The sequence below is a fragment of the Gadus chalcogrammus genome, chromosome 8 (genome assembly GCF_026213295.1).
Source record: "Gadus chalcogrammus isolate NIFS_2021 chromosome 8, NIFS_Gcha_1.0, whole genome shotgun sequence".
Classification (NCBI taxonomy): domain Eukaryota; kingdom Metazoa; phylum Chordata; class Actinopteri; order Gadiformes; family Gadidae; genus Gadus; species Gadus chalcogrammus.
In genome coordinates, this window is record NC_079419.1 from 17,989,533 (window position 1) to 18,009,532 (window position 20,000).

At 46.5% G+C, this 20,000-nt stretch overlaps 1 protein-coding gene across 1 annotated transcript in view; it reads left to right on the top strand.

The window, feature by feature from the left end:
- The window catches only part of dnah9l (dynein, axonemal, heavy polypeptide 9 like), a 55,281-nt gene that overhangs the window by 15,790 nt on the left and 19,491 nt on the right, over positions 1-20,000 (top strand). The window contains exons 26-56 of the mRNA XM_056596622.1: positions 693-911; positions 1,483-1,647; positions 1,916-2,041; positions 2,124-2,231; positions 2,449-2,580; positions 3,002-3,162; positions 3,526-3,682; positions 3,888-4,033; positions 4,393-4,509; positions 5,060-5,198; positions 5,497-5,589; positions 6,099-6,293; positions 7,021-7,098; positions 7,590-7,722; positions 8,091-8,218; positions 8,573-8,721; positions 9,042-9,192; positions 9,622-9,753; positions 10,132-10,305; positions 10,850-11,054; positions 11,502-11,667; positions 12,379-12,481; positions 12,851-12,988; positions 13,688-13,789; positions 14,234-14,395; positions 14,819-14,902; positions 15,711-15,820; positions 16,455-16,617; positions 17,743-17,866; positions 18,996-19,138; positions 19,556-19,717. Of these exons, the coding sequence (XP_056452597.1) occupies positions 693-911; positions 1,483-1,647; positions 1,916-2,041; positions 2,124-2,231; positions 2,449-2,580; positions 3,002-3,162; positions 3,526-3,682; positions 3,888-4,033; positions 4,393-4,509; positions 5,060-5,198; positions 5,497-5,589; positions 6,099-6,293; positions 7,021-7,098; positions 7,590-7,722; positions 8,091-8,218; positions 8,573-8,721; positions 9,042-9,192; positions 9,622-9,753; positions 10,132-10,305; positions 10,850-11,054; positions 11,502-11,667; positions 12,379-12,481; positions 12,851-12,988; positions 13,688-13,789; positions 14,234-14,395; positions 14,819-14,902; positions 15,711-15,820; positions 16,455-16,617; positions 17,743-17,866; positions 18,996-19,138; positions 19,556-19,717 (4,365 nt within the window). The remainder of the gene's footprint in view (positions 1-692; positions 912-1,482; positions 1,648-1,915; positions 2,042-2,123; positions 2,232-2,448; positions 2,581-3,001; positions 3,163-3,525; positions 3,683-3,887; positions 4,034-4,392; positions 4,510-5,059; positions 5,199-5,496; positions 5,590-6,098; positions 6,294-7,020; positions 7,099-7,589; positions 7,723-8,090; positions 8,219-8,572; positions 8,722-9,041; positions 9,193-9,621; positions 9,754-10,131; positions 10,306-10,849; positions 11,055-11,501; positions 11,668-12,378; positions 12,482-12,850; positions 12,989-13,687; positions 13,790-14,233; positions 14,396-14,818; positions 14,903-15,710; positions 15,821-16,454; positions 16,618-17,742; positions 17,867-18,995; positions 19,139-19,555; positions 19,718-20,000) is intronic.

The following is a 20,000-nucleotide window of genomic DNA, read 5'->3' on the forward strand; positions in this document are numbered from 1 at the left end:
AATATCACCTGACATTGCCAGAGGAATTCGCTAAAGCATATTGGTCTGGAGTCTCTCAGTTCATTTTTGATTTCCAAGGGGAGTTATCGACAGGTGTAGACCAAAACGACTCTGGACGCAATTTGATCGACCTACAACCAATCAGACCAATGGAACGTGTGACACATCGGTGGCAGCCATCTTGGGTGTTTATGAAATAATGTTGCTCCCATAGGCCGCTACTCTGTACGGTCACCATATCAAACCCCCCCAATATTAGATAAATGGTTGTGATGGACCCGCTAGGGCCATGTCTGCTAGAAAACTGTCTGAACGGGAGGGGGAGGGACGCTAGACGCATTTGCCATGACCCTGCAGATTTGTCTGGTTCCCATTCCCAAGCTTGTGGTGATTAGCATTTCTCATATGAGCTCTAGCAGTCTAATAGTTGAGATAATTGTTATGCTTTATCATTACTGTAATAGAAGTCTTACAATTATTGCTTTTTTGGCGGGGTGTGGCCTTAAATCATCTGCTTTACTTGTGCAAACCCCAATTCTAAAATAAAAAGACACACACAGACAAAAACACACACTCTATTCACTCTATTTGCCACCCTTCTATCAGTAGTTCCCACCATCCCATTTCCATATCTTAGTTCAACTACTGTGTGGTCTCTTCCCTCCCCCCGTGGCCCCATGCGCTCCGTCCAGGGCCTGATGACGGAGGTGGTGCAGACCAGCAACGTGGTGCAGGTGACCAACCGGCCGGGCTACCAGGAGCAGCTGGAGGCGCTGCAGCAGAGGCTGTCGGTGTGTGAGAAGGCCCTGGCCGAGTACCTGGAGACCAAGAGGCTCACCTTCCCCCGCTTCTACTTCGTCTCCGCCACCGACCTGCTGGAGATTGTCTCCAAGGGGACCCAGCCCAAACAGGTGGAGAGAACAGGGAGTGTCGACGTGGGACGGGGTTGGGGTTAGGGTTAGGGCTTAAACGATTCTATTGAAAGAAGGAAGCTGTGTTAAGAGCTAAGGGTCAAAGCATTCCCAAATAACGATTACATTTTCCATTGAATCATGTGTGGGTGTTAGGGACGGGTTTAGCCTTAACTTGAAGTTTACAGTTAGGGGACGGGTTAAGTCGGTTAAAAGAGCTTAGGGGTAGGGTAGGTTATGGATTGGGTTTGCACAATGGATGGCTTAGGTTAGGGTATAGTCTTTAACATTTAAATAGCAATAGGGTAAGATCATTATAGCCTAGCCTGCAAATAGCCTAGCCTGCAACCACTTTATTGAACTCTTGTGCACTCTAAAAACAAGTCTAGTCAAGTGCTCTCTTTCGATTTAGTTTGACCCATCTTCAGTTTTTGAGCAACAGAATAAAAGATCTGTCAAAAAAGGCTGGTCAGGGTTGAAATCCTCATCAAAACAGAATTTCTGCAGTTAATGTCTGATAACGACCTCCTCTTTCATGTGCGCTGTGCGCGTGTGTGTGTCTACCCACCAGGTAACCAGGCACCTTCTGAAGCTGTTTGACAACATAGCAGATCTCCGCTTCAAAGATTCAGAGCGTGGAGGTGGAGGCAGCGATAGGGAGGCGGTTGCCATGGGGATGTACAGCCGAGAGGGAGAATACGTGGCCTTCTCTGAACCATGCGTCTGCGAAGGACAGGTGTGAACGCTGAACTGCGCGTGCCAATTAATCCACAAACTGCGTGTGTGTAACCTTCCCTTTGAACAGGATCCGTTTATTCTCTCAATGTTATATTGAATATCTTTATTCGTGTTCAAAGCATTCCAAACACCATTGAACCCTTCTTTTGTTCATTAATGGCTCTGTATATCTTATGATATTAGAGTAGAGTAATTTTTTTCAGCGTACATTAGAATTAGACGATATAAATTCATATATTTGACTTTAATTGTGATCCTGTTCTCAGGCTGAGTGCTGGCTGAGTGCCCTTGAGAGCACCATGTGCAGCACGGTGCGGAAGGAGATCCAGGAGGCTGTGGCCGCGTACGAAGACAAGCCGCGAGACCAGTGGCTCTTTGACTACCCTGCACAGGTCCGCTCAGGGCGTCCCATCTTGCTCGTGTCTCTACTTCGACTCTTGGGGTTTACACACAAACCAAAGTGTTTTTTCTCAGGTGGGTCTGACCGGGAGCCAGGTGTGGTGGGCCACGGATGTGGGCATCGCATTCGAGAGGGTGGAGGAAGGGTTTGAGACGGCTTTGAAAGACTACAACAAGAAACAGGTGCGACTGACTCCGGCTGTTTATTAAGTGCAATGTGTTGCAGCTTCTGTTGGTGATCAACACAATGTCAAATAACTAAATGTTCTCCAGGATGAAATGAGGTAGAACACCAACACACATTGTTCCGCGGCCATTTTGAGATCTCAAAGCCTTATACGTCGATGTTGAACCGAAAGGGTCGGGTTAAAGGCTCTTTTGTCCCCTCACCGCCCCACAGATCACCCAGCTGAACTCCCTGATCCACATGCTGCTGGGGGAGCTGACGCCGGGCGACCGGCAGAAGATCATGACCATCTGCACCATCGACGTCCACGCCCGCGACGTGGTGGCCAAGCTGATCGCCCAGAAGGTACCGACGGGTCACCCTAGCTGGGGTCCTAATACAGACACACACAACATGAGACTCAACCGATGATTGATCACATGTCAGCAATCACTTCACCCTCTGACACACTTTTGTGATGTCACTTATATTTATGTAACAATATGCTAACTACTTGACCATATTGGCTGTTTTATCCATATTTATTTCTGTTTATACTTTTCACATCACCCTATATTCTGTTGATAGTTATCTATATTATCAATATATGTTATTTTCATAATTTGTACTCTATGCATATACATGTAAGAATTTGTTTAATTTCTTTGTAAAAGTGTATACATTTGTATTTGATGTATTTTCTATTGATCTTCTCCTGCCTGAGTCGCCGTGTCCTTCTGCTGCTGTAACTCCTTCCATCCCCTCCCGGGGCTCCTGGGTCTCCTAGGTGACGACGGGCCAGGCCTTCGCGTGGCTGTCCCAGCTGCGGCACCGCTGGGACGAGGACAGCCGGCAGTGCTACGTAAACATCTGCGACGCCCAGTTCCAGTTCAGCTACGAGTACCTGGGGAACACCAACAGACTGGTCATCACCCCACTGACTGACAGGTACACACGCACACACACACACACACACACACACACACACACACACACACACACACACACACACACACACACACACACACACACACACACACACACACACACACACACACACACACACACACACACACACACACACACACACACAGCCACAATATTATCCTAACCAGTAAATATCCTAATAAAGCTGTTGAGTGTTAATAAGTCTTAATAAATGTACACTAGCATATCCTTGTGTAATGTCTAAAACTGGATATTACCTGAACAAATAGTTTTGGCAGTGTGATTCTGCTGTCTTCTTCCTTGCATTGTGAGTACAGTATCTCCTTACTGCAGCCCTTAATAACAAACCATTCCCTTCTACAGATGCTACATCACCCTGACTCAGTCCCTCCATCTGACCATGAGTGGCGCCCCCTCTGGCCCAGCCGGGACCGGCAAGACAGAGACCACCAAGGACCTGGGCCGCTCGCTCGGCATCATGGTCTATGTGTTCAACTGCTCAGAACAGATGGACTACAAGGTGGGGATGGCTACACACTCTCTCAAGTCTACTCGATTTGTAATATTTCACTCTGATTAATCTTAGATAAATGCATGTCTCAAATGTATGTGATTATGAATTATTGTTTTTTTACATTTTTATATCTTCTAAGTTCACGTTGCATTCTTGCACATAAAACACTATCTAAAGGTGGGTTGATGGTCAATGTCTTGCTTGACTGTAGTCCATAGGGAACATCTACAAGGGGCTGGCTCAGACAGGCGTATGGGGCTGCTTTGATGAGTTCAACAGGATCTCTGTGGAGGTTCTGTCTGTGGTGGCCGTGCAGGTCAAGACCATACAGGATGCTGTTCGCAACAAGAAACAGAGGTCAGATAACATGCATTGAATAGCTTGGTCAAACAATATACAAAATGTATGATTATTAATGAACGTAATTTGAAATACCTGAAAATGCTGTGTTTGTTTCTGTGGGTGTGTGCATGTGTGCGTTTCAGCACGTGGGTGTTTGTGTGTGTATATGTGTGTGAATGTGTGTGTGTGTGTGTGTGTGTGTGTGTGTGTGTGTGTGTGTGTGTGTGTGTGTGTGTGTGTGTGTGTGTGTGTGTGTGTGTGTGTGTGTGTGTGTGTGTGTGTGTGTGTGTGTGTGTGAGTGTGTGTGTGTGTGTGTGTGTGTGTGTGTGTGTGTGTGTGTGCGTGTGTGTGTGTGCGTGCGTGTGTGTGTGCAGGTTCCACTTCCTGGGGGAGGAGATAGAGCTGAGGCCTACAGTGGGGATCTTCATCACTCTGAACCCGGGCTACGCCGGGAGGGCGGAGCTTCCTGAGAACCTCAAGGCCCTGTTCAGGTCAGAGACACTGAGGGGAGTGGGAGCCCTCGCTGTAGTAAAGTGGTAGCAGTACTCACCGTAGTATAGTGGTGGTAGTGGTAGTATTACTCACTCTAGTATAGTGGTAGTAGTGGTAGCAGTAGTACTCACTATAGAAGATACTAGTAATACTAGTATTAATAGTGGTAGTAGTAGAAGTAGTAGCTGTTAGATAAGGTAAAATAAATACAAACTTTAGGTGCAAAGTGTGAAATCATTGTGCCTAGTTTCCGTTTGGGTTTTACTGTTTTACTGCTTTTTAGACATAATGCCAAATGCCATTTATAATGAGATACAAGCTTTAAGGAATTAGTAGCTTCAGCCTTTGGGGATTGAACGATGAACCTTTTGAATGGGAATCGAAGCCACTTGAGTATTCCGCCTCCTTGGTTGATTGTTACGTTAAGCTAAGGGGATAAAGGTGTAAGGATCTAGGGGGAAAGCAATGCATTATGGGAATTACAGTGGTGAAAGTGCAATCGTACACTAAAGGCTTGCCTTATGCCCTGCTGGTGGGTTGACCATGCAGGCCCTGTGCCATGGTGATCCCGGACTTCGAGCTGATCTGTGAGATCATGTTGGTCGCCGAGGGCTTCATCGACGCCCGTCTGCTGGCACGCAAGTTCATCAGCCTGTACACGCTGTGCAAGGAGCTGCTGTCCAAACAGGTGCAGGGTCATCTGCAAGCACACATACATTGGACATGTGTCCATCAGTCATTTGTATGGAAGTCAGAGGAATAGTGTCCTTTAGGTGGAGTATGTTAATTTTGATTGCATCTCTCTTCGGTGGAGATGTGATGTACAAATCAAGTACAGAAGCACTATACTGTTGCTTTTGGTCCTTTGTTACTATCATCATGGGACATAATTTACACACATGCAGTACTGTTTTGTATCTCAATGGCAACGATATTGTTTGTATTGGCTTCTTTCAACGTTTCTATGCCTTCCATCTGCCTCCCAGGATCACTATGACTGGGGTCTGAGGGCCATCAAGTCGGTCCTGGTGGTGGCCGGGTCTCTGAAGAGGGAGGAGAGGAGCCGGCCTGAGGAGCAGGTACTCACTCATCACTGGGGATTCACAACGCTGGCTACAACAGACTTTCAACGATATTTCATGTAATCTGATTCATTCCTATCTAATTCAGGCTATTGTTATACTTAAAATATATAAAGTAAATCAAACACATCCTTATATAATTACAATTGTGATTCCTGTTAGAAATCATCTCTATTGTCCTCATGTTGCTGCCTTCATTTTATTGTCAAATATTTGACTCAAAATCCGAAACATAATCATAATTCAAAACAGAAACTAAGGAAAATAAGTACACATAAAGCAAGGATATATACGTATGTACCTACTAATATCACATTTGTATCTACATTACTGTTTATAAACACACGAACCAAAGACACTTAACTACACATTTGTTGCTAACCTTTTTGGCCAAGCCCTGTAAAGTAGAACACATCGGTCTTTCAGGCTGCATAAACTCGTTAGCACCTGACCCTGAGCAGGACGAGTGTAATCCTCTAGGGTAATCATCCCCTCTCTCCTCCTAGGTGTTGATGCGGGCTCTGAGGGACTTCAACCTGCCCAAGATCGTGACCAGCGACGTGCCCATCTTCCTGGGGCTCATCGGCGACCTCTTCCCCCAGCTGGACGTGCCCAGGAAGAGGGACCCCGAGCTGGAGAACGCCGTGCGCCAGTCGGTCAGCGAGCTGCGCCTGCAGCCCGAGGAGAACTTCATCCTCAAGGTACTGCTCATGGTTTATAAGATATTGATATACTGTATCTGATCAGAGCATGTTGATCTGATCAGATATTGTTGATATATCTGATCAGAGATTGTTGATATATCTGATCAGAGTGTGTTGACATATCTGATCAGAGATTGTTGACATATCTGATCAGAGATTGTTGATATACAGTATCTGATCAGAGTGTGTTGATGTATCTGATCAGAGTGTGTTGATGTACCTGATCAGAGTATGTTGATATATCTGATCAGAGATTGTTGATATATCTGATCAGAGTGTGTTGACATATCTGATCAGAGTGTGTTGACATATCTGATCAGATTGTGTTGACATATCTGATCAGATAATGTTGATATATCTGATCAGAGTATGTGGATATTATTGTTCTTTGATACACACTTTTTGATAACCGTACTTTTGAATTTTGTATTTTTCAATTCTTCCTTGCCACAAAATATAATGAACAATTCCTTGTTGTCCCGTGGGTAACCGATTTGGAAATGAATCACATTCTGATTCTGAGGAAATGAAATGAAAACATGGATGAAGAAAAATTGTTAGGACTATTGGGAATATACAAATCTCATGGAATGCTACAATTGCATATCATTCAGCATGCCAGCACGTTCACAGTTTGTGAGTGTGAAACTGCTTTTGAGATGTATCATATATACATCCAATGTAATGTGATCAATACATACATCACATTCATGTTTTTGTATAGGTGACGCAGTTGGAGGAGTTGTTGGCAGTCAGACATTCTGTGTTTGTAGTCGGAGGACCGGGAACAGGCAAGAGCCAGGTAGGTCATGAAGCCTGTCCAATACAGTAACTCTCATCTGCTGCACGATATGTGAGCTGTCTTTTTAATGGTGCACCCTGAACCCTGAACGTCTGTGCCAATTGAGTTCATTGAACGTTTCTGCACAATTGTGCTCAGCCCTCTCTTATTAACCATGCAGTCCTTTTAGTTATAACTCAGAATCCTTCTGATTTGTAGTATGAAACGCTATGGGTTGAAGCAAACAATCTCTCCGTATTCAACAAGCCAATAACTAAACACAACATAGCTTCGTCTACTACTAACATGAGCAGCACCCCCTTTATTTGACTACCTGATGAAAGTCCATTCTTAGCCCAGAGTCATTTTAACCTCCAGCTACAAAGCACACGCATGCAGTTACATAAAGGACAAAAACAACCACACAGAATATGATATGTTATGTACGACGGGGCCACAATGACCCCGTCCCCGTTCCTCTAGCGTTGGTTCAACGGGCCTTCCTCCATCAGATCCTGAAGACCCTGCACAGGACCTACGCCAACATGCAGATGAAGCCGGTGTGGAGCGACATGAACCCCAAGGCGGTGACCACCGACGAGCTGTTTGGCTACCTGCACCCGGCCACCAGGGAGTGGAAGGACGGTGCGGAGGACTACGTTGCATGAGGGAGAGGGGGAGGCTGGGGACTCAAAGGGGGTTCATTCCAATATCATGACTTAACCACGGCAGCGCTCAATCAGATTTGGCATGTTACACAGACAGGCATTACACCTCGGAACAACCTCGTCGTTCAGTCTTTCTCTTTCAACCCACGTCGTCACTGTGCTGTCCATGAAGGGCGCACAATGGGGAACGGTTCAATAAAATAGATGAATCCAAGTAATCTCATGAACTGAAGCCCTCATAGTGTAACTCCAGCCTTCCTCACCCCTCAGGTGTATTCACCGGTCAGGGGTACACATTTGCGTTCACACGTGACCCATTGTTAAAGGGTAACCCTCCCCCCTCAGGTCTGTTCTCCTCCACCATGAGGGAGATGACCTCGGTGGGCCACGACAGTCCCAAGTGGATCGTGCTGGACGGGGACATCGACCCCATGTGGATCGAGTCCCTCAACACCGTCATGGATGACAACAAGGTAGCCCTGGTAGCTCTGTGGTCAACTTCAGTCTTTTTCTCTTTAATGTACTGAATCTTTCATTTATTTTCAGTCTATCTTTAATATTCGTTCTGTGTTTACTTCTAGAAACCGGTGGTAAAGTCACTTCCTTTAATCTAAAACTCTGACGTTTGACTCATTCATAATAAATGAAAATCTAAATGTAACTTATTAGAGTAAGAAAAACATAGCAATACACAAACAAGGCCAAATGTGTAACGACTCATATCACATTCTCAGCGTTATCGCTAAACCTGACACTTAAAAGGAAGCTGTTTCTGGTTGATTTTGTGGAGCTAAGTCGAGATCCCCCCCATCTCTCCCTCCCTGGAGGTGCTGACCCTGGCCAGCAACGAGCGCATCAGCCTGTCCCCCTCCATGCGCCTGCTCTTTGAGATCTCCCACCTGAGGGCCGCCACCCCCGCCACCGTGTCCCGGGCCGGGATCCTCTACGTCAACCCCCAGGACCTGGGCTGGAGCTCGTAGGGCCCGCACTCAAACGCACACGGAGGATGAGGAGATGAATATAGAGATGTATCGTTAGCAGGAGTCAGGTTGTTTGGTTTTGGTCTGTGTGCTGAATCCTCCTGAGGGGATAATAAGGGAAGATGATACACTTTATTAATCCGGACAGGGAATTTGGCTGTAAAGTACACAAGAAGAATAAAAAGGATGAAAAACTGAATCAAAAAACTAAATATATACTCACAATGATGAATTGTACACGCTGTGAAATGTAAATGGCACTAGAGTTAAACATTGAAGTGTCATCTGATATATTTTGGGGGCCTGGACCAATCAGGTACGTGACGAGCTGGATTGACACCCGTAGCGCCCAATCAGAGCGGGCCAACCTGACCATCCTGTTTGATAAGTACGTGCCCTGCTGCCTGGAGCAGGTCCGCTGCAACCTGAAGACCATCACACCCATCCCAGAGAACAGCATGGTGCAGGCAAGTGGCTGCATCCTCACTGCACTCTTCCTATAGAGAGCTAGTGTTTCTGAAACCCTTATTCCGAGCTTCTTCTTGGTGTAAAGTTAACTTGTTTTAACATAAATACTACCTGGAAAAGTCAACGTCATTTTTTTTTTCTTTCATTAGAGGGGTACTTAAAAAAATAGTATGGTATAGTGTTTTAGTTTTAACACTCACCTGTATCAGTGTTCATATATATTTTAAGTCGTACCACTCGTAGTGTAATAAAAGTTTAATGTAAGAAACAAAATTGATTCGAATAACTTATTTTCTATGGAGAAGGATGGAGGAATCTTTCAAATGAATGGGGCAAATAAAATATGATCAATATTATTTTGGTGTGTGCCTGTGTGTGTGTGCGTGTGTGTGTGTGTGTGTGTATGTGTGCGTGTGTGTGCATATCAGACCCTGTGCTCCCTGCTGGACTGCCTGCTGACGGAGGCCAACACCCCGGCCGACTCCCCCAGGGAGCTGTATGAGATCTACTTTGTGTTCGCCTGCGTCTGGGCCTTCGGAGGGGCGCTGTTCCAGGACCAGGTGAACACCACCACCACCACCACCTCCGCTCTGTGTGTGTGTGCGTGCGTGCGTGTGTGTGTGTGTGTGTGTGTGTGTGTGTGTGTGTGTGTGTGTGTGTGTGTGTGTGTGTGTGTGTGTGTGTGTGTGTGTGTGTGTGTGTGTGTGTGTGTGTGTGTGTGTGTGTGTGTGTATGTCTGTTTCAGACTGTATTTCACTCCTCTCTTTTTGGTTTGATTACATTAAGATATTTTTTTAATTAAATAGAATTTAATGCATTTCATTCGATTACATTTGAATGAGAGAGAAAGTGTGTATTGGCGCGTCTGGGTCGTTGGCGTTCGGACACAGCCCTGACCAGCTCCCAGTCGTCACAGCGTCTCTGCGTCTGTGTCCCAGCTCATCGACCACCGCGCCGAGTTCAGCCGCTGGTGGTCCAAGGAGATGAGGGCGGTCAAGTTCCCCTCCCAGGGAACCGTCTTTGACTACTTCATCGACTCGGAGACCAAGAAGTTCACGCCGTGGAGCGAGAGGATGCTGCCCTTTGAGCTGGAGCCCGAGGCCCCTCTTCAGGTCAGGGGCCCGGGGTCGCCAGTCAGCCCGTAGAGGGTCATCATCTCGTCCATAGGGGCAGAGAAACAGAAATATGAATATGAATTATACCTAATAACAGAAAGACATAAAAGTTCATCCTAACCCACTTTCACATCGCCCTTGGCCCGTCCCTCCCTCTAGCCTCCTGTTGTACAACTCAATAGTTTGATCAATGCTCTAATCATGTACAGCTGTACTCGAAAAAATCAAACACGAGATACAAAAGACAACCCTGACCTTACGTACTCAGTGGTACTGATAAAGTCCATCCTGAACGGTTTGATGAATGCGTAAGCCTGTGTGTGTGTGTGTGTGTGTGTGTGTGTGTGTGTGTGTGTGTGTGTGTGTGTGTGTGTGTGTGTGTGTGTGTGTGTGTGTGTGTGTGTGTGTGTGTGTGTGTGTGTGAGTGTGCGCGTGCGTGCGTGCGTGCGTGCGAGCGTGCGTGCGTGCGTGCGTGCGTGCGTTACTGTGTGTTTGCTCCATCATAAGGAGCATGCTAACCTTACACCCCCATTGCCTCTAGACGGTGTTGGTCCACACGGCGGAGACCATCTGCCTCACCTTCTTCATCGACCTGCTCCTCCAGAGGGGCAAGCCCATCATGTTGGTGGGCAACGCCGGGGTGGGCAAGTCCATCCTGGTGTGGGACAAGGTGTCCCGGCTGAGGGAGGACTACGTGGTGACCAAGGTGCCCTTCAACTACTACACCACCTCGGCCGTGCTGCAGAGTGAGTCGGGCCTGCACCTCGCGGCACGTTCACCGTCGTCAACCGTCTAACGGCAGCTGGACGGGGGTCTTATGTGCACTGCACTGCCTACCTTACCCAATAAGAACGGAAAATAGATAAAAATAGATCGATAACAAATAAAGATAAAAAATGATATCAATAAATATATTTATTTCTGTGGACATCAGTGCAGCTAGTAGTGAACACATTTTTCTTGAGTCCCTTGTTACCTATTTACAGGTAATGTTATTAAAACAGTGTATTTCTCACTCCATGAAATTGAAATATACCATAGTGTTTCTTATATAAGTATCAAAACATTGTTTCTATGATTTACACCATGGTATTCCCTATCTAGAAATGACATGAATGATGTAAATCAATCATCTTGATGTCTTCCTCCACCGCCCTGTGTATTGATCTACCCCCCCCCCCCCCCCCCTGCAGGAGTGCTGGAGAAGCCCCTGGAGAAGAAGGCCGGCCGCAACTACGCCCCCCCGGCCGCCAAGAGACTCATCTACTTCATCGACGACCTCAACATGCCCGAGGTGGACGTCTACGGGACCTGCCAGCCTCACACACTGATACGCCAGCACCTCGACTACCACCACTGGTCAGACACGCACACACACACACACGCATGCACGCAAACATACACACTGTGTATTCGTACACACACACACACACTGTGTATTCTGACACACACACACACACACACACTGCGTATTCTGACACACACACACACACACACACACACACACACTGCGTATTCTGACACACACACACACACTGTGTATTCTGACGCACACACACACACACACACACACTGTGTATTCTGACAAACACACACTGTGCATTCATTATTTATTTATTTTTCTTTTTTTATTTCAAACATGTTCGAGTAATACAACAAAATAAACAAAAAAACAAACAAATCCAATGAGGATAGTCAAAACAAATGTCATAATGTTAACCCAACATGTCTGAAAAAGAGTAGGATGAAGCTTATGCTTATTTAAACCTACCCCTTCTCCACGACTCAATTAACAAAGTGTGTGACACACACTGTGTTTGTCACACAGTGTGTGACAAACACACACTGTGTATTCTGACACACACACACACTGTGTATTCTGACACACACAGACACAAACACACACACACACACACACACACACACACACACACACACACACACACACACACACACACACACACACACACACACACACACACACACACACACACACACACACACACACCGTGTATTCTGACACACATATGTGCTTGACAGCAGACTGGTGGTTTTGTTTTGATGGCTCAGGTATGACAGACAGAGGCTGGTGTTGAAGGAGATCCACAGCTGTCAGTACATCACCTGCATGAACCCCACGGCTGGGAGCTTCTCTGTCAACCCCCGGCTACAGGTAGGGGAGGGGGAGAGGGAGAGGGAGGGAGAAGTCACAATAATTAATGGAGTTGTAAAAGAGATGATATTGCCCGTGGTGAAGTTCATGGTGAGATTACGTTTTTAAATGGAATAGGATAATATTCATATCTTGCACAATCTTGAGTAGCTAAAATAATAAGATTTAAATTCAAAAGGTTGTAATAAATAAAGGTTGTAAAAAAAATATATATCCCTCCTCCCCCCTCCTCCCTCCCCCCTCTCTCCCGCCTACCCTCCTCCCTCCTAACCTCCTCACTCCCCCTCTCCCTTTCTCTCTCTCTCCCTCCCCCTTCCTCCCTCCCTCCCTCCCTCCCTCTTCCCCCCTCCCCCCTCCCTCCCTCCCTAGCGACACTTCTCTGTGTTTGCGGTCCACTTCCCGAGCGCCGAGGCCCTGGCCACCATCTTCTCCAGCATCCTGTCGGCTCACTTCCTGCAGGGGGGCTTCAGCTACGGGGTCTCGCGCTCTGTGGGAAGCCTCATACAGGTAGCTCCGCGTTAGCCTCCGCTCCGCAAGTTAAGTCCATGTTCAAGTCGACAGTCTGAATCGTTTCTCAGGAAGACTTCCCAGGTGTTTCGTGTAACGAACCCTCTGATGCGTCGGGTCAAGTCCGACCACCCGTCACACCAACTGCATCCTAACCCCTACTCGCTTTCTAGTCAACTACTTAATTAAACGTTGAGTGCATGACAGTGACAGCCTTAATGGACTCCAGAGGCTCACAATTAATAAGCCCCTCCCTAAACGTAAGCCCTCTAAAGGGCTAGGAAAACCTCCCGTCATCCCAAAGGCCTTGAGAAGGAAGCGTCCCAGAGTGCAGTCGATGAGGACTGGGAAGGCATGTCATGGAAGCAATAATGGTTGCGACATATCATGGTGGCAAACTGTTAATGCAATAGTACAGATACCTCAGGAATTTGATTACTAAGAGCCAAGCTATTAGTTTGTGTACAATAATCCTATGTCGATTCGTGTATGAGTCTGTCTATTAGTCTTTACCGTGCCGTGCCCCCTTTCCAATCCACACGTATCCAAAGAAAACTTATTTTCTTCTAGTTACGCTGAAGGTATTTGATATCCAACCCAGAGGCTTATGGCGGAGTGTCAAACACCTTTGGCACAAAACTATCATGGTGCACCTCATGAATATGAACGCTGTGTCTCTCTGCGCTTCCCTCTGAGCAGGCAGCTATCTGTCTGCACCAGAAGGTCAGCCAGAACTTCCTCCCAACCGCCATACGCTTCCACTACATCTTCAACCTGAGAGACCTCTCCAACATCTTCCAGGTCACACACAGAAAAACACACATACGTGCACGTACGCACACACGTGCACACACAAGAACGCACACACACATAAACGCACCCCCACCCACACACATACACACACACACACACACACACACACGTGAACACAAGTTCAAACACACACACACACATTATTACTAGACCATTAGTTAACTGTTAGTTAACTATTAATGCATCATTTAGTGTTAATTAATGGTTAATTATTGTACCCTTTTTGTAGAGTTTTACCACTTCATTATTATCTGAAACTAACTAAAAACATTGTTTATGAAGGGTTTTGATAACCAACTGCAATCTCACTACTAATGTACACTACTTACATTGAAAAATGTATTCATCACCTGACCACCCTACCACATGACCTACCCGCTGTGACTCCGCCTCCCGGTCACGTGCGTCCGTGTGTCCTCCTGGCGTGAGCAGGGCATCCTGTTCGCCCAGCCGGACTGCATCCGCTACCCCATCGAGCTGGTCCACCTGTGGCTCCACGAGAGCTCCAGGGTCTACTCAGACAAGCTGATGGAGGAGAAGGACGAGGAGCTCTTCAACAAGATCCTCATCGACACCGGCAAGAGATACTTTGAGGTGAAAGCGAGTTCTCTCTGGTGGTGGGAAACATTCAGTTCTGCCAAGTCAAAGTACAGTCATATTGATTACTTAGTCCTTCAGCAGACGCCTAGAGCCAAAGGGACCTGACTTGAATTCAGATGTAAAATGCTAAGGAGTAAGGGATTAAGGCATCTTGAATCAAGGATTACTCAAAGTTAGGCTGTGGATAACTTGGGACAGAAACCAGTACGTTATTTTCAACTTTTTGTTGAGGAACTCTATATGAACATGGATTAACTCTTAGATATAACCTCCAAATAACCTCTGCGTGGCTTTCACTGAAACACTTGGATGGTAGGTGGATAGTTTGAGTCACTCTCCGCACAATACTGTTGTTGTGACTCACACAGATGTCAAGGTTCGGAGGTCCGAGTGGCTCTGACTTGTCTGTCCTTCCAGGGTATAGACGAGTCCATCTTCATTCACCAGCCTCTCGTCTACTGTCACTTCTCCCTCGGAGTGGGAGAGCCCCGTTACCACCAGGTGAGGCTAGCTCGTACAAAGCACACACACACACGCACGCACACACACACCCAAACACACACACATGCACGCACGCACAAACACACGCACCACGCACGCACAGCAATATGCAAACACACACACGCGCACACACATACACACACACACACACACACACACACACACACACACACACACACACACACACACACACACACACACACACACACACACACACACACAGGTAAACTTGCGCGTTCACTGAGGCTCCCTCAACATAATAGGCTCACCCTAGTGTCGGATTCTAAGTGGCTGTACCTTTCCATTATTCATTCCATGATAGGAATCACTCTCAATTTAATTTACTTCCTTCATTACATTTCTTGTGATGAAACGGATCGTCTCCTCAAATACTGACAGTCTTCTTGGTATTCAAATCCTCCGACGAGCCTTCTAGGGAATGAACGAGTCGGTGTGCCGCCAGTGTTATTATTGCAGTTCCTGGTGACATAGGGGTTTAATTAAACGTGAAGCCGTCCTGATGAGAGGACGACCTCGCTACCACATCTGACAGTGGATAGAGGAGATGAATAAAGGAGTGGGAATTAAAAGGATTTCCTTGCCCTTTACACAGGGAAGAACTGTTTAATGAGTGTGTTTTGTGTGTGTGTGTGCGTGTGTGTGTGTGTGTGTGTGTGTGTGTGTGTGTGTGTGTGTGTGTGTGTGTGTGTGTGTGTGTGTGTGTGTGTGTGTGTGTGTGTGTGTGTGTGTGTGTGTGTGTGTGCGTTTGCGGTGTGTATGGGTTTGTGTGTGTGTGTGTGTGTGTCAGGCCTCTGACTGGGAGAAGCTACAGAAGACTCTGTACGACGCCCTGGAGCACTACAATGAGCTGCACGCCGTCATGAACCTGGTGCTGTTTGAGGAGGCCATCCAGCATGTGTAAGACACACACACACACACACACACACACACACACACACACACACACACACACACACACACACACACACACACACACACAAACACATGCAGACACACACACACACCTACAGACACATATGAATGCAGACATAAGTACACACACACGCACACGTTTGGATAATTCCATAAATTAATAATCAAATAATCTCATGCAGCCATACTTCCACTCCTAAGTTTCCCAAAAGTCTGGGACAAAAAAAAAGCCTCAACGTGACTACGACAGAACCCTTCAGACGAAGAAACTGTTGATGAAGTTTTCTCTAAAATACATTTCTCGGGGATGTGTTTTTCTAACCCGCAGTGAATAAAGCAGCTGCCTCTGTATTTCCGAGGTGTTGCTTTCCAAGAAATGCGTGAGCAGGTTTTGATTAAAGATGTTCCCCCGATCCTGCCACAAGCCTGTAAGGGAGAGAGAAGTCTGCTTTCATGAAACAGAACCCAAACTCTCAAGAACCTCTTGTCAACACGCCAAAGGCTACAGAGATTGTTTTGGCAGCGACGGATCCTCCCCCCTCCATCACTCCAGATACGTTGGTGCGAGGGCGGCGGGGGGGGCTGAGACCGCCGGTGCGTGACCTGTCACTTGTCGCAGGTGTCGCATCAGTCGCATCCTGGAGGCTCCCCACGGCAACGCCCTGCTCGTGGGGGTGGGGGGGAGCGGCAAGCAGAGCCTCTGTCGGCTGGCCGCCTTCCTCAGCCTGCTGGAGGTGTCCCAGGTCACCCTGCGCAAGGGCTACGGCATCAACGACCTCAGGGTGACCGCACGCACGCACACACACACTAACACACACACATGTATGGATATTTCTATGAATAAAAAATCCACACACACACACACACACATACACACATGAGGGAACGTATACAGGAAGACACACAGACGCATCTGTGCAGACACACACACACACACACACACACACACACACACACGAGTTGAAAGAAAACCATCATTTTTGACAAGAATATGAATGAACAGTATTGCATTAAGGCACAAACTGCAATTAGATTAAAGTAAATTGAAGGCACAAACTGAATAGATTCAAGTAACTGAAGCACAACAGCAAAAAGTATAAGTACTGGTGGGCTTGGACATCAACAGAACTCCACTTGCACCACATGGGCCTGCCTGGCATTACGCATGATGCGCATATAACAGAACATCAACAAAAATATATTATGTGTAAGACGGAAATACAGTATGTCTGAAACATTTCCAGTTAACATAACACATAAGCCCACCTACTGCATCACTCATTCTTGGGATAGGCGGGTGCGGAGGTGATTTACAATCAAGCCCGCCGTGGAAAAGACTCTCCGCTGGAACGGAGGTTGCCGGTATAGCCAAGTATTCCAAGTATTAAATGGCATTAGTATACATGATTAATGAACTATATGTAATTAATATAGCTAATGAATATATTTAATTAACTCTAGGCAAAAATTTAAAATAATCTGCTACAGCTAAAGTCGAATACCCACGTCATTTCGAATAATGGAATAGGCCTACTTGAATTACCGTGTCCATCCCTAGTACACACACATAGACGCACTTACATAAACACTGTGCTGTAATTAGTGGAGAGTTTTTGGAAGTTGGACGAAAGGGTAATCTTTTTAACTGCTAGTCTTCTTATAATAAAAGGTTAACAATGAATAAATGGATTCAAAGTTATCTATGTGATTTGTATCATGCTTTTTAAGATTCACAGTCAGGCAGTCTGAATATCATACAAGTCACAGACAATTATGGAACAAATTTCATTGATTTTGAAGTAATGTAAAAAAAAAGTTGTAGGGTCAGAACAGCTTTGCACATGAATATATATATATATATATATATTGCCACCATTTTGTAATGGTCCATCTCCTGTGTGTTCCAGAGCGACATCGCGGCGCTGTACATCAAGGTGGGAGTGAAGAACATCGGGACCGTGTTCCTCCACACCGACGCCCAGATTCCTGACGAACGCTTCCTGGTCCTCATCAACGACATGCTGGCCTCGGGTTCGACTATACAGCAGCATCTGATGCATAACACCCCCACGGCTGTCACATCATCTCATTAGACCTGTCTGTTGCCTGGGTGCTATTTCAGGAGTCTCCTTTGGTTTCTCAATGGCCATGATATCACCCACCTGTTTGTGTGAGGTCAAACGTTGTCATCCAGCTTCTATGTGTGACAACAAGTGTGTTCTCATTAGCCGCCAGCAGTTGAGATTGGGATCACGAGGTCGGCAGCCAATTAAAGATCTTATTCAGAACGGAAGGACTGCTTAATTATCTGCCGTCATTGGCAGACAACGGCGTCATTAGAGTCATAGTTGTGAATCAAGCTCTTTCTGAAGTTGACTGTTGAGGTCCACTGTTGAGGTCAAGCCATTGGTAGCCCACTTGAATTTTTACAACATGAATTAGCAAGGACATGAGAGAGAGGGAGAGAGAGAGAGAGAGAGAGAGAGAGAGAGAGAGAGAGAGAGAGAGAGAGAGAGAGAGAGAGAGAGAGAGAGAGAGAGAGAGAGAGAGGGAGAGAGGGAGAGACAGAGACAGAGAGGGAGAGACAGAGAGAGGGAGAGACAGAGAGAGAGGGAGAGACAGGGAGAGAGGGAGAGACAGACATAAGACGTGCTCTGCTGTTGCTCATAAAATGGTAGAATAATCTTTCAGAGTAGGTGTTGCACTAGGATTAATGAAAACTATTGTAACTCAGGTTATGCAAGTAAGTTGCCCACCACAATGAGTGCTCATCCTTTGTTGCATCCATCTCGATGTATGAAAATGTTATTGTTTGGGGCTGGATAGTATGTGGTTAGGCGGGTGTTAACCTCCAGACGTAAAGGTAATGGGTTTAACCCCCAATGTTTGAAACCTACCTGTTCCACCTTCCTGCTCCTTAATGACATGTATCGGAATTCAGTGTAAGTGGATTAAGGAAAACTACATATTGTCTTTGTTCATTTCTGTCTCTTTTATGAACCATTATTTATTGTAAGAGATTTAATGGCGACAAAGAATTTGGTTTAATGGGCATGATCGGAAGACAACATGGCCATAAGTAGCAAGCATCTTCAGAGAAGCAATGGGTCTGCCTGATCCTTTTAGGGAAACAACTCCCATGTCCTCCCTCGCTCCACAGGGGACATCCCTGACCTGTTCAGTGACGAGGATGTGGACATGATCGTGACGTCCATCCGCATGGAGCTACGGGGGCTGGGCCTGCTGGACACCAGGGACAACTGCTGGGGCTTCTTCATCGAGAGGATACGGCGCCAGCTCAAGGTCAGGGTCCGCTCCCCCTCGTCGTGAATGTATTCTGTTGCACACCGGTAAGAGGGGCTCACATGGTGAGGTCTAGAGTCTGAAAAAAAATGGATAATTCTAAGCGAGCGGAAATAGCGAATAACATGGATCCGTGGGCCGTGTGTAGGGAATGTAATTAAAACAGTGTGTCAGTAAGATTCCTTGAAACAAGGATTGCCAAATGAACCCGTGAACAAAATGACCTGACGTCCTGCCTCCCTTCCACCCTTTGGCTAACCATGAAGACAGCCAGATCACAGCAGAGGGACAGAAATTGCCACATTGAATTTTCCGTCATAACCGTTCTTCTACTTAAACTATTGTCTTACTCCAATGCACCATGATGTAATGTACCTTCTTCCCCTTACATCCATCACTCCCCTCTCCATCGAGAAGGTGGTCCTGTGTTTCTCTCCGGTGGGCTTCACACTGCGGACACGGGCACGGAAGTTCCCGGCGCTGGTCAACTGCACCGCCATCGACTGGTTTCACTCCTGGCCCCAGCTGGCCCTTCAGTCTGTCAGCTCCAGCTTCATCGAGAAGATACCGGCACTAGAGGTGACTCTACACTCCATACCCAGTCATCTACAGCCAGCCCCTTCCACACATTGCTATTCAATATTCTATTTTATTTTTCACTTTGTCCTTTTGTCTAAATGAAAATGTTAATTGACAATGATAATGTAGGATTGAGGGATTACTGTAGAGATTGAGCATCAAACCCAGCACCTTTTGGCCTGGAGTCCAACACCCTTTAATGTCCCTCCTACTGCAGTGTTTTTTATACTATTTGTATGGAGTAAATGTTGCATCGGATGTGTAAGTACCATGTGTTTGTGTG